The sequence below is a fragment of the Astyanax mexicanus genome, chromosome 1 (assembly GCF_023375975.1).
Source record: "Astyanax mexicanus isolate ESR-SI-001 chromosome 1, AstMex3_surface, whole genome shotgun sequence".
NCBI classification, from domain to species: domain Eukaryota; kingdom Metazoa; phylum Chordata; class Actinopteri; order Characiformes; family Acestrorhamphidae; genus Astyanax; species Astyanax mexicanus.
Genome location: NC_064408.1, coordinates 112,113,346 through 112,126,309, shown reverse-complemented (window position 1 = coordinate 112,126,309; position 12,964 = coordinate 112,113,346). Strand labels below are relative to the sequence as shown.

The window sequence follows — 12,964 nt, the reverse complement described above, 5'->3', positions numbered from 1 at the left end:
GCTGTGATGCTGCTCGGCAATGCTGCATCAGCAGCAGCTCGAAAAGAAGCGGTGGCTGACTTCACATGTATCGGAGGAAGCATGTGTTAGTCTTCACCCTCCTGGTGTGTTGGGGCATCACTAGTGATAGGGAGAGTCCTAGGGAGTGGGTTAGGTAATCCGCCGTGTAAATTGGGGAGAAAATGGAAAAAAATTGAAATAAAAAAATAATAAAAAATAAATAAATAAAGGAAACAGAGGAAAGCATCTGTTTTGAGAGTCTTGAGAGTGTGTGTGTTGATAAAAAAAAACTATAAAATCTCCATGATTGTAGCAGTTCTGAAATGTTTCAGGATTCACACTGTTCTGGGATGTTCTCTGCATTTAGAAACTGTACTCTACATTCTCTTCAGCTCTTCAGCTCATCAGTTCATAATCTATAACGTAACATGCTGAATGCTGAGTGTTGGGAAATACTGGGCCTTTAAAGGGATTGTTCAACCAAACAATGCTAACCATGAAAAATGCTAACTAGCTAACTGAAGTAAAGTATAAAAGCAGAACATTCACAGTGTTAACAGTCAAAGAGTCTCAATACAAATAAAAAATAGCATGTAAAAATAAAATACCAGCTCAACTAATGTATTTTTTTATAATATTAGGACCTACTTGGATGGTAAATAATGTAATTGTTTATGAGTGATCACAACAGCTAGCTTTAAACCTTAAATCTCATACACCTCACAAAATGACTTTTCTGACAGACTAAAATGTGTTCATGCTGTTTTTAAGGCAGAGCAGAGAACTGAAATTAACATTTTGTCATAGTGGTGGATTTTTTATGTAAATCATATGACTAATGAATATGATGAAAAAAAAAGCACTTTAATCAGCATATCTGAGCAGTGAGTGGATTTCTACCCTGACGCTAAAATATGGCATCCGAATGAAGGGAAAAATTCAAGCAACTGTGACAAGTAATCCTCCTAAATAGACCCAGCATGGCTGTGAATAAAAAGGCAACTGATGAGGCAGCAAACAGAGCAGAAACAGGCTCTTCTTAGTGGTATTTACAATGCGGCTGAAATGTTTATGATTTACTAACATATAATACCTTATTTACTATGAGGAAAATATAAAAAAAATAAATTATACACGAGTCAAAGATGATCAAAACAACTGAAAAAGGCAAGTTCACAAACAAGGACCTGAGCTAATTCGTAAGTTTAAGATCACTGCAGTTTATCCAGTTCAGCACAGACCTGAATGAAGGCTGAATATCGATCTGTTGTAACAATCACATACATGAGTTCATAAACACAGAAAAATTAAAGCAGTGAGAAACAGATATCAAATCCAAGAAATCAAGAAATGTTACACAAAAGTTTACGCTACCGTTTAAAATCTGGAATCTCACATTGTGTTTTTTTAAATGCCCAACTGAGAGAAAAAAAAATATTATAATATATATATATATATATATATATATATATAAGGGCCCATACTTCATTTCCTAATCCCTTAAATAAATATAAATTACACATTTGTTCATAACAGTTACAGAATAATTCATAGAAATCTAGAAATAATTCAGTTCATAGTGGTCTGGAAATAATTTATAGTGGTTACTCGATAATTTATAGTGGTTACAGAGTATAAGTCAACGTAGTTATGTGGTTACAAAATTTACAGTAGGTACTGAATTGATCATAGTGGCTACTGAATAATTAATAGTATAGTACGATCATTATTAGTTACTGAGTAATTCCTAATGTTTAGTTAATAATAAATAGCAATTACTGAATAGATTACAGTGTCTTCTGTATAATTCATGGTAGTTACTCAATTACATGTCTTAAACTAGAAATAATAGGCCTAAAGTACTTAAAGAAATCACTAAATGTACTTAAACATTGGTGGGATCTGTAGATCAGTATTGTGTATGAATAAAAAGTTGTGTTCTTCTCAGCAACAACTTCTTTTTAAAACGTAAAATGTAAGTTGAGACTATTTATTATAGTAAGAGTTATGTAGCTAACTGTGTGTATACATTGATTCTGACCTTTGAACAGAGATTCCTAAACAGAGATTCCAAACTTTTGAACGGTAGTATAGGAGAAAGAGGTATCTTATGCAGAAATGAGTCTTATTACAAGCTATGAGGTTAATACCAAAGAGTTTGTAGGTAGTTTTTTTTAGAATTTGATCTGAGCACAGTGCAGTAATACAACAGACCTGTCCCGGCCTGATTTCAATATGGAAAATAAAAAAAAGGAAAAGGTTTTAAAAATTCCAGCGTTTTTCAACCTAATGCCTGTTCCACTTTTGTAGCGTAGTTGTAAAATTCAGAAAGTGATTTTACCTTTTTATGTAAAGAACTAGAAACTGGTGAAAAACGCAAAAAAGAAGCCAACAGAAACCATTTAAATATTCATGTATTGTTAGAATGTAAGGGCTGTAGTTTCAATATGAGTTACACATCAATCAGCCATAACATTAAAACCACCAACTAACATTGTTCTGGTCCCCTTGTGCCACCATAACAGCTTCAACACACTGAGGCATAAGAGAGACTTCATTAGACTTCAGAAGGCATCCTATGGTTTCATAAAGGACCTTTACTAAGATCCTGCAAGTTGCACAAGATGACAAGACCTGCCTCATATTTTGAAGATGTTGTAAGCTAGTCATCTAGCTATTGCAACTTACTGTTGACTTGCTGCCTAATATTTTAATCACACCATCTGACAGGTGTAACTGGTAGCATTTACATGCCCTTCATAATTAATTTATTGCAGATCATCAGAGATGGTTAATGTGTTAAACTCAAAGTTCAGAGATTTTGTATTTTTTGCTTTGCAATCTGCCCAAAAACTCACAGAATTAAGCCCTTTCCAGACGGGATTCGTTTCTCAGGGGGACGTCTGTGAAAAATATTTCTTGCATCCAGACTGCAATTGAAAAAACAGGAGGACCAGTGAGTTTTTTTGGCTTTCTTTGTCACGTGACATCATGTTCAGTAGCTCCTCCATTTCCACTTACTGTTGTGTTTACGTGCATCTCCATGGAAACAAGCAACCAAAGTGTAATTGCGGTGCGTGGAAGTAGACAAATAGCTATTTTATTAAACGTGATGTGATGAAACTCAGATGTCAGTCTGGACGGGAATAAAATTACCGGAGGACCATGTAGTTCAGCGAAAAACAGTAGGTAATTTAGCCTGTAATTTTCTCAGAGGACGTCTGAGAAAAACACGTACATGATCTTTCCAGACAAGAATAAAATCACAGAGGACCCCCATAAAAGAAAAAAAAAATACCCCAGGACCCACTGAGAAACTAATCCTGTCCGGATAGGGCTTTAGACATCAGGTAAAACCCAAACTTCATTAAGATGCAATATGAACAAACATCAGGTAGAAAATGAAGATTATTTAAATGCATCAGTTTCAACATGAGAATGTTTTTCTCTCCATCTCACAGGTACTGTGTTAAACCCTACTCACCTATTTCTGCTAGCAAGGTCGGTTTTTACTTATGCACAGACTACGAAATCTGAGAATACTCAGATTAAGAGTTTATATGCACTGTTAAATACAATTACTGAGCTAAAATCCATCTCTCTTTAATCAAAATTTGAGACCCTCCTCTGATCCAAAAATCTGCAGACAGATTACAGTAGAAATATGATTATAAACAGATTATTGAACTAGATCTTTAATGCTATTCATTTTTTGGTAACACTTTACAATAAGGGTCACAAATAACAGTGCTTTTGACAGTAATAAACATTGTTTTATGGGTAAGCAATGTCTCGACTAGTTATTAACTGATACTCGCTAAGACATTAATTAAATATTACTACATTTTAATGCTTAAGAATGTTGTAAAATAATAATGATTTGAGTCATTAGTTAAAACATTTTGTAATTGTTAAGAATATCTTAACTAGTGTCAATTAATAATAAGTTGAAGTAAGTAATGTTAATTAATGTAGCCTTATTGTAAAGTGTTACCATTCATTTTAACAGTTGCTGGTTTTAATGTTATGGCTGGCTGGTGTATTTTCTTGCGTCTATCATTACTGCATTAAGGTCAGTGGATTTTCTGTTCTTGTTAAAGTATGAGGGAGTGGGTTGAAATGATTGTCCATGGTAATAATCACATGATGCAGGCTGAGAAACACTGGAGTAATCCTTTAAATACTGTATTTTGGTGTTTATGATTAAATAACCACAATTACCTTATGTATAGATGTTTACACTGTACAGGTAAGCGTATGAGTGTGTGTGTGTGTGTGTGTGTGATGATTGAAGTCTTGAGTCTGTTTATGATGGTGTAAGCCCCGGGCTGGTCATATCTGTGGTTGGACTTGCCAAATACTCGCTGGACTTCAGGCTGGCCAGAGACTTATAGCTGGCCACTGACGTTAGAGACCCACACAGTCCTCTGAGAGACGGAGTGTCCTCTTTACCTGTGAATACAAGCAAACACACACACACACACACACACACAGTTCATCATTTCCTAAGAGAGTGCATAGAGATAGAAATCACACTTCTCTGCAATGGAATTAATTTGTTTACCGGAGAGCCATTTCAGAGTTTTAATTGGATAATAAGTCACAGAGAGCCGACAGTGAAGCAATAAATGCCTCTGATAAGGTTTATAATAAAGATGTATATATAAATATATATATATATATATATATATATATATATATATATATATATATATATATATATATATATATATATATATATATTTACAGAAAATGAGGTCTAGACACCAACACTCTTTCATATCAGCCAGTAAAATACCTAGCAAAATTACACTATACAGACAAAAGTACTGAGACACCTCTCATTTGCTGCAGAGTTTATACTACTTTGGAGCATTGCTCTAAGGATTTGATTGCATTCAGTGACAAGAACATTTGCAAGGTTAGGATGTTAAATGATCATCACCACCACCTTATCCCAGCGCATGAACAGTGGGGCTTAAAAGTTTGCAAACCCTTTAAAATGTTCTATATGTCTGCATAAATTTGACCCAATACTTTTTCTGGACGTTCTTCCTAAAGTAGATAAAGAAAACCAAATCAAACAAATGAGACAAAATTATTGACCGAGTTGGTTATTCATTTATAAGAACAATTATTAAAAAATACATATATATAGGATGAGAATATGTACTGCTGACCATACAGTACCAGTCAAAACTATTGTTCTGCACCTCCAGGAACTCCTTTAAGAGGTTAAGGAAACTGGTCCAGGTGACTCTACCTCATGAAGACAAGAGTGTGCAAATCTGTACTCTAAAATATAAATATAATCTAAAATATAAATATAAATATAATCTAAAATATAAAACATCTGGTTTGTTTAAAACTTTCGGTTTACAGAGTAATTCTGCTTGTGTTCCTGTATAGCTTTAATGTCCAATATTAGATTCATAATGTAAAAAATTGTAAAAAGGAAGAAAACACAATGAATGAGAAGAGGTGTGTCCAATTTTTTGATTGGTACTGTATATGTAGAGAAAAAAATATAAAAAATGGACATGGGTACAACTTCATGTTTTTCAATGCTGGAGCTCCATCCAGTGCTTTTGGGATGAGTTGGGGAGTCGGGAATGATTTGGGCTGGTGATCATCCAACATTCTGACCTTACTGACATTCAAATCCTCACAGCAATGCTCCAGAAAACAAAGTGCAAAAGTACAAAGTCTTCCTTGTATAGTTACTCCAAAAAAGCAAGATAAACTCACATTTTATTGCATTTTCCCTAATTTCAAAGGCCAATTTCCCCACTCACTCATTAGGACTCTAGGAGGATGAGGACTAACACATGCCTTCTCCAACACATGTGAAGCAACACAGCAACCCGGTATTTTCAAACTGTCACTTATGTGAGCAGCAAATGCACTTGGAGGAAAGCACAGTGACCCATCTTTGACAGATCAACCAACAGATGACTGTGTGAACCAACATCACTTTAGGAGAGATGAGGAGAGCACCATCTACCCACCCAGAGAGAGCAAGGCTGTTGTACTCTCTCAGATTCTGGCTGCTGATGGCTAGCAGTCTCATGTGGGATTTAAACCAGCCATCCTCGGATCATAGTAACATAGTGATCTTAGTCTGCTGGAGCCCCAAACTCTTTTTAATACCCTTCATTTCAGAAGAAGCAATAAATAAGCAGGTGTCCCAATACCTTTGTGCATAGAGTGCCTTTTTAAATTTTCATGGGGTTGGCTCGACCCATCATCGTGGCGTTTAAAACTATGCTCAAAATGTATTCTTGATTCAGTACACAATCATAATGTAAAAGTTTATATTATATAACTGTTATGTTAAAGAGGATTAGATGAGTTCAGATCATTTCTTGGAACGAGGAATAAGCTCCTAATGAAAAATGACCTGCTTCATACAGATCAATTCTGAACACCATCTCACGTCATTACCTCAGCCATGTGTTTATATATAGCTTTGCCATTTATGCAGCTGGCTGCCAACCCACTCAGGAGAATTATGATCAGCCCCTCTTAATCACATCATCCTCTGTAACTGATACTGCAGTTCCTTTGTGGAGAATAATGCCTCATGTCTTGTCAGATGACACACATACATACAAGCATCCATTCTCACACACACATTACACACTCTTTACACACACTACACACCATACCTTCTCTGTGCCAGTGTGGGAGTCCTGCTTTGCTATCCAGACTGCGTGTTTGTGTGTGTCCTGGGTCCAGAGATAACTGAGACAGGCTCATGTCAGTGGACAGCTGGTCTAGACTCGGAAAGCTTTTTCTGTGAAGACATACAAACACAGAGTTTCAGAAATGATGCTGCCATTTGTTCACAGAGAATGGAAAGATCTGCAGGGTTAAATTATCACTTTATTACAATCCCAAATCAGAAAAAAAAGTTTTAGTTTTAGTTTTTTTACACTTATTCATTGAGTACATATAAATCAACTTATTTTCATGTTTGTCTGGTCTACTTATTTTAATCCATTCCTGTATTTTAAGCTTCCATAAAAAGTTTGGATAGGACTTGTAATAAGGTTTAAAAAGCTAAAAAAAAAGTTTTAAAGATTTCAAACAGGTGATACAAAGCAGACCCCATGGGATAACAGTGTTTAAAAGTGGCGTTGACTTTTGTGGGCTCAGGGCACTATGATCTGGAGATCACTGGTTTGAATAATGGTTTGAGTCATGCAGCTTGCCATCAGCTGCCAGAGCCCCGAGAGAGCACAATTGGTCTTGCTCTCTTGGGTAGATGGCGCTCTCTCCTCAAATCACTCCTTAGGATGATGTAAGTCAGCACAAGGCGTCTGTGAGCTGCTGATGTATCAGAACGGAGTCGCTGCATTTTTCTCTGAGTGTGCTGTGATGCTACTCGGCAATACTGCATCAGCAGCAGTTTAAAAATAGGTTGAGTATGACTTTACATGTATCAGAGGAGGCATGTGCTAGTCTTCACCCTCCTGGTGTTGAGGCATTAATAGTGATAGGGGGAGTCCTAATGAGTGGGTTGGGTAATTGGGGTTAAAAATTTAGATAAAAATAAAAATATAGAATAAGAATTTTTAAAACACTTATGTGAGCTCAGAGGCATCTGGGAGACCACAATGTACAAGGGCGCATGCATAAAAAATGATCTGCCACCAAAGGTACCACGAGCCAAATGTTGATCAGAAAAAAATATACTAATCTACCATATCCTAATAATCCTTTGTTCTTAAACCCAACTGTCTCCCTATTGTTCCAGTGCTATTGGATAAGACCATATATCACAGCCGGAGGCAGTGGTTTAAGCCTCTCACTCTTATACACAGAGCTAAGAGATTTCTTAATAAAGCTTTTGTTTTTGTTTATTTACTGCCTATAGGCAGGATTCACTACGCCTCATAAACAAACACACACACACACACACACATACACACACCCTTATTATTCAAACTCATTTCCCTCCTCAAACCAGATTCATTTTGGTGAGGCATTTCAGCCTAAGCAGAATTCCAGTACTGGATTATTACAGTGAACTCCCCCCAATCTATTTCTGATTATAGGGGTTGTAATTTGCTTACATTAAAATGTATCTGCCACCAAAGGTACCATGTGCCAAAAGTTTAACATGTCTAAATTTAAGCAAAAAAGTCTCCAGATTAGATAAAACATAAAAGAACCATGCTAGGTGTGGTTCTTTTAGATTTGTTGTTCCAGTGCTTTTGGAGAAGACCATACATCATATCCTGGTCAGTGGTTTAGGTTCTTAGTGACTGGACCCCCTTCACTCTTATTGACAGAGCTCAGAGACTCTTAATAGCTACACTCTGCTGCAGTATTTGTTTTTGTTTATTTAATGTCTATAGATTTATACAAGTCTCCTGCAGGAATGGCAGGATTGACAACGCCCCAGTCTTGTGCAGTCTAATACTGCAGTAATAATTAACCAGTAGTATGCTGTGTAACCCTCACACATTCTCACACACACACACAAACTTATTATTCAAACTCATTTCCCTCCTCAACCCAAATTCATTTTGGTGAGGCATTTCAGCCTGAGCAGAATTCCAGTAGTGGATTATTACAGTGAACTCTGCAGCTGCACATCACGGCCCCAATCAATTTCTGATTCTAGGAATGCCTGCAGACAAGGAAAATCCTGTCTGGAATCCAATAATGATTAGACAAGGGCCATGGCTATTTCAGAGATAGAAGCTGCAAAATCTTTATCCTCTCCAGATGACTGAACAGAAGAGAGATTTGGGAAGAGCAGATAGTGTTTCAATCATTTCAAAGAGCAACACCAGATTTTGTAAAAACTGAAACAACAGCAACAACTCTCTACTGTTGCACACTGTTTGCAGGAAGAATGGGACAAAAACACCTGGAACTCTTCATTAGTACTGGAAAAAGTAACAAAAACCTGATCTGGTAGCTGGATGAGTTATTGGTAATTCAGTGCTTGGGCAGTTTCACCACATCAAAGCCCCAGAGTTCGCTCTTTATCATAAAATCTGACATGAACGGCATATTCTTTGACTGGTGTTCTGTCGAGTTGTGCTACCTTGTCAAACTGCGCTTCTCTAGTGTTTATTTAAGGTATCAGTAAAACGCAAAATCAACCGGAGATCCAATTTAAACCTATAGTTACTTACACAAGATAGCTAATGTTAACTAACTGGTGTGAACAGAGCTGTAAGCTCTTTAGCTGACAAAACAGTGTCTGCTCTGCTGCAGTCTGTGGGCGGTCCCGAGGAAAGGTGGGCAAGGCAATGAATACTAATTTACGGGTTGACGTAAACCTGTGTTTTTTTCTGATCAACTCATTTTTCTTAATATTTTCTTTTACTAGCTACTGCAGACAATGGAGTCTGAGTAACAGCTTCATATGCAGCATCATATACAACTCAGAGAGACCTATAGTATTTCACAAAGAACAAGAAAAAGTGTTTTAAACTCATTCCTAACTCATAAAACATGCAACTTAAGACATGCAATGATGAAATATAACAATATATGGATCCGTACTCTTCCCACTGCCCAGTGCATTTCTGGTAGAGGAGTGTGTCCAAGGCAACTGCGTTGGTGTCCAGAGCTCCAGGAGAGGGCCACTGATTGGTCAGGTGAGACGTGAGCTCCTGTCGGGAGCGTAGGTCGTGGTTCTTCAGTACAGTTCTGCTGGCATTCAGAACACACACACACACACACACACAGAAAAAGCTCTCAGTCATGATTACTTGACTTCAGCTTGACCTCAAGGATATAAAAATGCAGCAACAAGCATCAGTTTTCATCCAGGAGCTGAAAGCATAGTTTCACACTGTCAGAATGGACAATATAAACCAGGAGTAATGCAATTTTTCTCCCTACTTCTAGCCAAGACATGACTGCTCTCCAAATGTAGCTTTGTTGAGCTGGAAAGCTAAATTTTTTTAACACAATACGTCAATTGTCACTCAAATCTTTGTCATAAAAGGAGACTGAGATCAAGTCAAAAATGGGCCAAGATCAAGTAAAGGATTAATATAAAGTAAAAAAAAAGCAGAGAACCAAGTCATTTGTATTAAAAACAGAGTGTATCCTTTTTGTTGGAGTACTTGTCTCTACTGTCCAGGAAAGACATTCTACTAGTGTTTGGAGCTTATCGTCCTCAACTGCCCAACTCAACCCAAAAGTAAGGAGAGAGAATACCATCATTTCCAGAATACCATCATTTCCATTTCCACTGTGTACAGTGGTGTGAAATAGTGTTTGCCCCCTTCATGATTGCTGATGTTTTTTTGCTTTCCTGTCCTGAAGCATCAAAACAGCCCCAGATAACCACACTACCACCACCATGTTTTACTGTAGGAATGATGGTCTTCTTCTGAAATGCGGTATTACTTTTAGGCCAAATGTAATGGGACAAAGACCTTCCAAAAAAAGTTGAACTTTTGTCTCGGATCATCAAGATGTTTTCTGGAAAAATTGAGACGAGCCTTAAATGTTCTTTTTGCTCAGAAGCGGATTTGGTCTTGGCACCCTGTCGTGTAGACCATTTTTGCCCAGTCTCTTTCTTATGGTGGAGTCATGAATGCTGACATTAGCTGAGAAAAATGAAGCCTGCAGTTCTTTGGATGTTGTTGTGGGGTCCTTTGTCACCTCTTGGATGAGTCTTCACTGCGCTCTTGGGGTAATTTTAGCCAGTTGGCCACTCCTGGGAAGGTTCATCACTGTTCTATGTTTTGGCCATTTTTGGATAATGGCTCTCACTATGGTTTGCTCGAGTACCAAAACTTAAAAAATGGTATATAATCTTTTTCAGCCTACTTTCTTTCTCTTAGAAGAATTTCCAGAATTTCTTTGTTTTTATATTAGCATGATGTCTAGATTTTGAGTATCTTTTGGCCTACTTTGCTTTGTCAGGCAGGTCTTATTTAAGTGATTTCTCGATTGAGAACAGGTGTGGCAGTAATCAAGCCTTGGTGTGGCTGGAGAAATTGAACTCTGGTGAAATAAACCACAGTTAAGTTTTTTTAAACCATGTAGGTTTGGATTTTTTTTTTTCTCTCTTAAAAATATTTTTTTTTATAATAATATTTACATTTGTTGGATGATAAAAGAAATCATCATTAGTAAGAAATCACAAAGGGGGCAAACACTTTTTCACATCACTGTATATGTGCATTTGCACACTAGTATCAGCAATGGGTGGTACTTAATGTAGCTGAATGCATTCATTAGAAGAGGTGTTCACACACAGTATACACATTCTGTATGTGAATAATTTAGTAAACTAATAACGAACTGACAGTACAACAAGGTGTTTTTCATGTCAGATGAAATGTAACTACAGTTCTGCATAACCCGCCCACCATCGTTTTCTAAAGCACTTATTATCCAGCTGAAAGCTGGTCTAAAGTGCACTTATTCAAGTAGCACCAAACACTTTAAAGATGGTAAATAGCGCCGAATAAGCGTGATGTTTACGGGACTGCAATCGTCAGGCTGAGACAGGCACTTAGCGGTCTCGTTTCAGAGGAGCAGCTCTGACCTCAGTCTCTTTAAAGAGGTGATGGTGGCGTCATACAGTGAAGAAGATCCAGTTTCTCAGAGGAAAACACTGGAGGAATGCGACGCTGTAAGCAAAGTGGCCTCCAAACCACAAAGCCATGAATCAGCAGTGAAACGCTGGCCTGTCTTCACAAGACAAACTGCAGGCTTCCCAGGCTTCATTAATAATACAGGCCACCTCTGGAGCTGTGAAGTGCCTGCTTTCCTCTGCGTAGCGCATTTGGACATGCACACAGGGAATTGAAGCACATTAACATCATAATCTCTAATCATTATGATCCTCTGTTTAGCCCTGCACTCTGCTTTCAAACGGTGCAGACAAGAGCTTTGTTGCTACCCGAATACAAATTAATATGACCCAAGAACAGCAGGTTGTGTAATCTGCTGGGGACGGCTTGTGCAAATAAAGTAACTTTGAGTTCTGCAATGCACCTGCTAACTCCCTCTACGGCAATGTACAAGCGGTATTTTGCAACTGGGAAACCAATCTTCATTCCATTTCCACTCAGAAATGCCATTAAGTGCAAAATATTCATTTCCCAGCATCATGAAATAGCAGAAAGAACATTACTACAGCACTGTTCAGAGCTTTGAAGTAAATAAGCACATTGCTTGAAGCCAATAAGAAAGTTTTTCCTTGTAAAAAACATCACATCACATTAGAACAGATGCAGGTAAACATGAATACAATTAAATATAACAAGAATTTCCCATTCGGAAGAAAGTAGTAGTTCAGATATTAAAAACTAGTCTGAAGAACAGAACTTGCTTCCAGATTTTTCCTGGATGCCTACATCAGCCAGCACCCCACTGCACGTGTTCAATTCCATCAGCAACACACCTACCTGATTGATTTACCACCATTAGTACTGATTTACCAACCCAAGTGGTAATATGATGATAATTGTAAATAATACTATGAGGTCTCAATGAGGAGAGATTTAGAGATGCTTATATGAACACAGTGATGTAAAAGATTTACATTAAAAATGATGAGTTTCTTTGATGGAACCTCTGGAATATAATCAAACTGAACTGCTTGACTTTTTGCACCAGAAGTGGCATAACATTTATTAAAAAGCAGTGTGTAAGACTGGTGGAGGAGAGCATGCCAAGATGCAGCATGAAAACTGTGATTAAAAACCAGGGTTATTCCACCAAATATTGATTTCTGAACTCTTAAAACTTTATGAATATAAACTTGTTTTCTTTACATTATTTAAGGTCTGAAAGCTCTGCATCTTTTTAAATAAATGCTCAAAATTACAATATTTGGAATTTGGGAGAAATGTTGTCCATAGTTTACAGAATAACAAAGCAATGATTTTAAGCAATCACATACTTATAAATAGCTAAATCAGAGAAACTGACTCAGAAACTGAAGTGATCTCTTATTTTTCTTCCTACTGAGCTA

General features: G+C 37.2%; 1 protein-coding gene across 1 annotated transcript in view; it reads right to left on the bottom strand.

Annotated features, from left to right (window-relative positions):
• Positions 1 to 3,108: 3,108 nt before the first annotated feature.
• The window catches only part of rundc3b (RUN domain containing 3b), a 44,620-nt gene continuing 34,764 nt past the window's right edge, over positions 3,109 to 12,964 (bottom strand). Inside the window, exons 9-11 of the mRNA XM_007242088.4 lie at positions 9,526 to 9,672; positions 6,669 to 6,796; positions 3,109 to 4,452 (exon numbers count right to left, since the gene is read on the bottom strand). Of these exons, the coding sequence (XP_007242150.1) occupies positions 4,307 to 4,452; positions 6,669 to 6,796; positions 9,526 to 9,672 (421 nt within the window). The 3' untranslated portion in view covers positions 3,109 to 4,306. The remainder of the gene's footprint in view (positions 4,453 to 6,668; positions 6,797 to 9,525; positions 9,673 to 12,964) is intronic.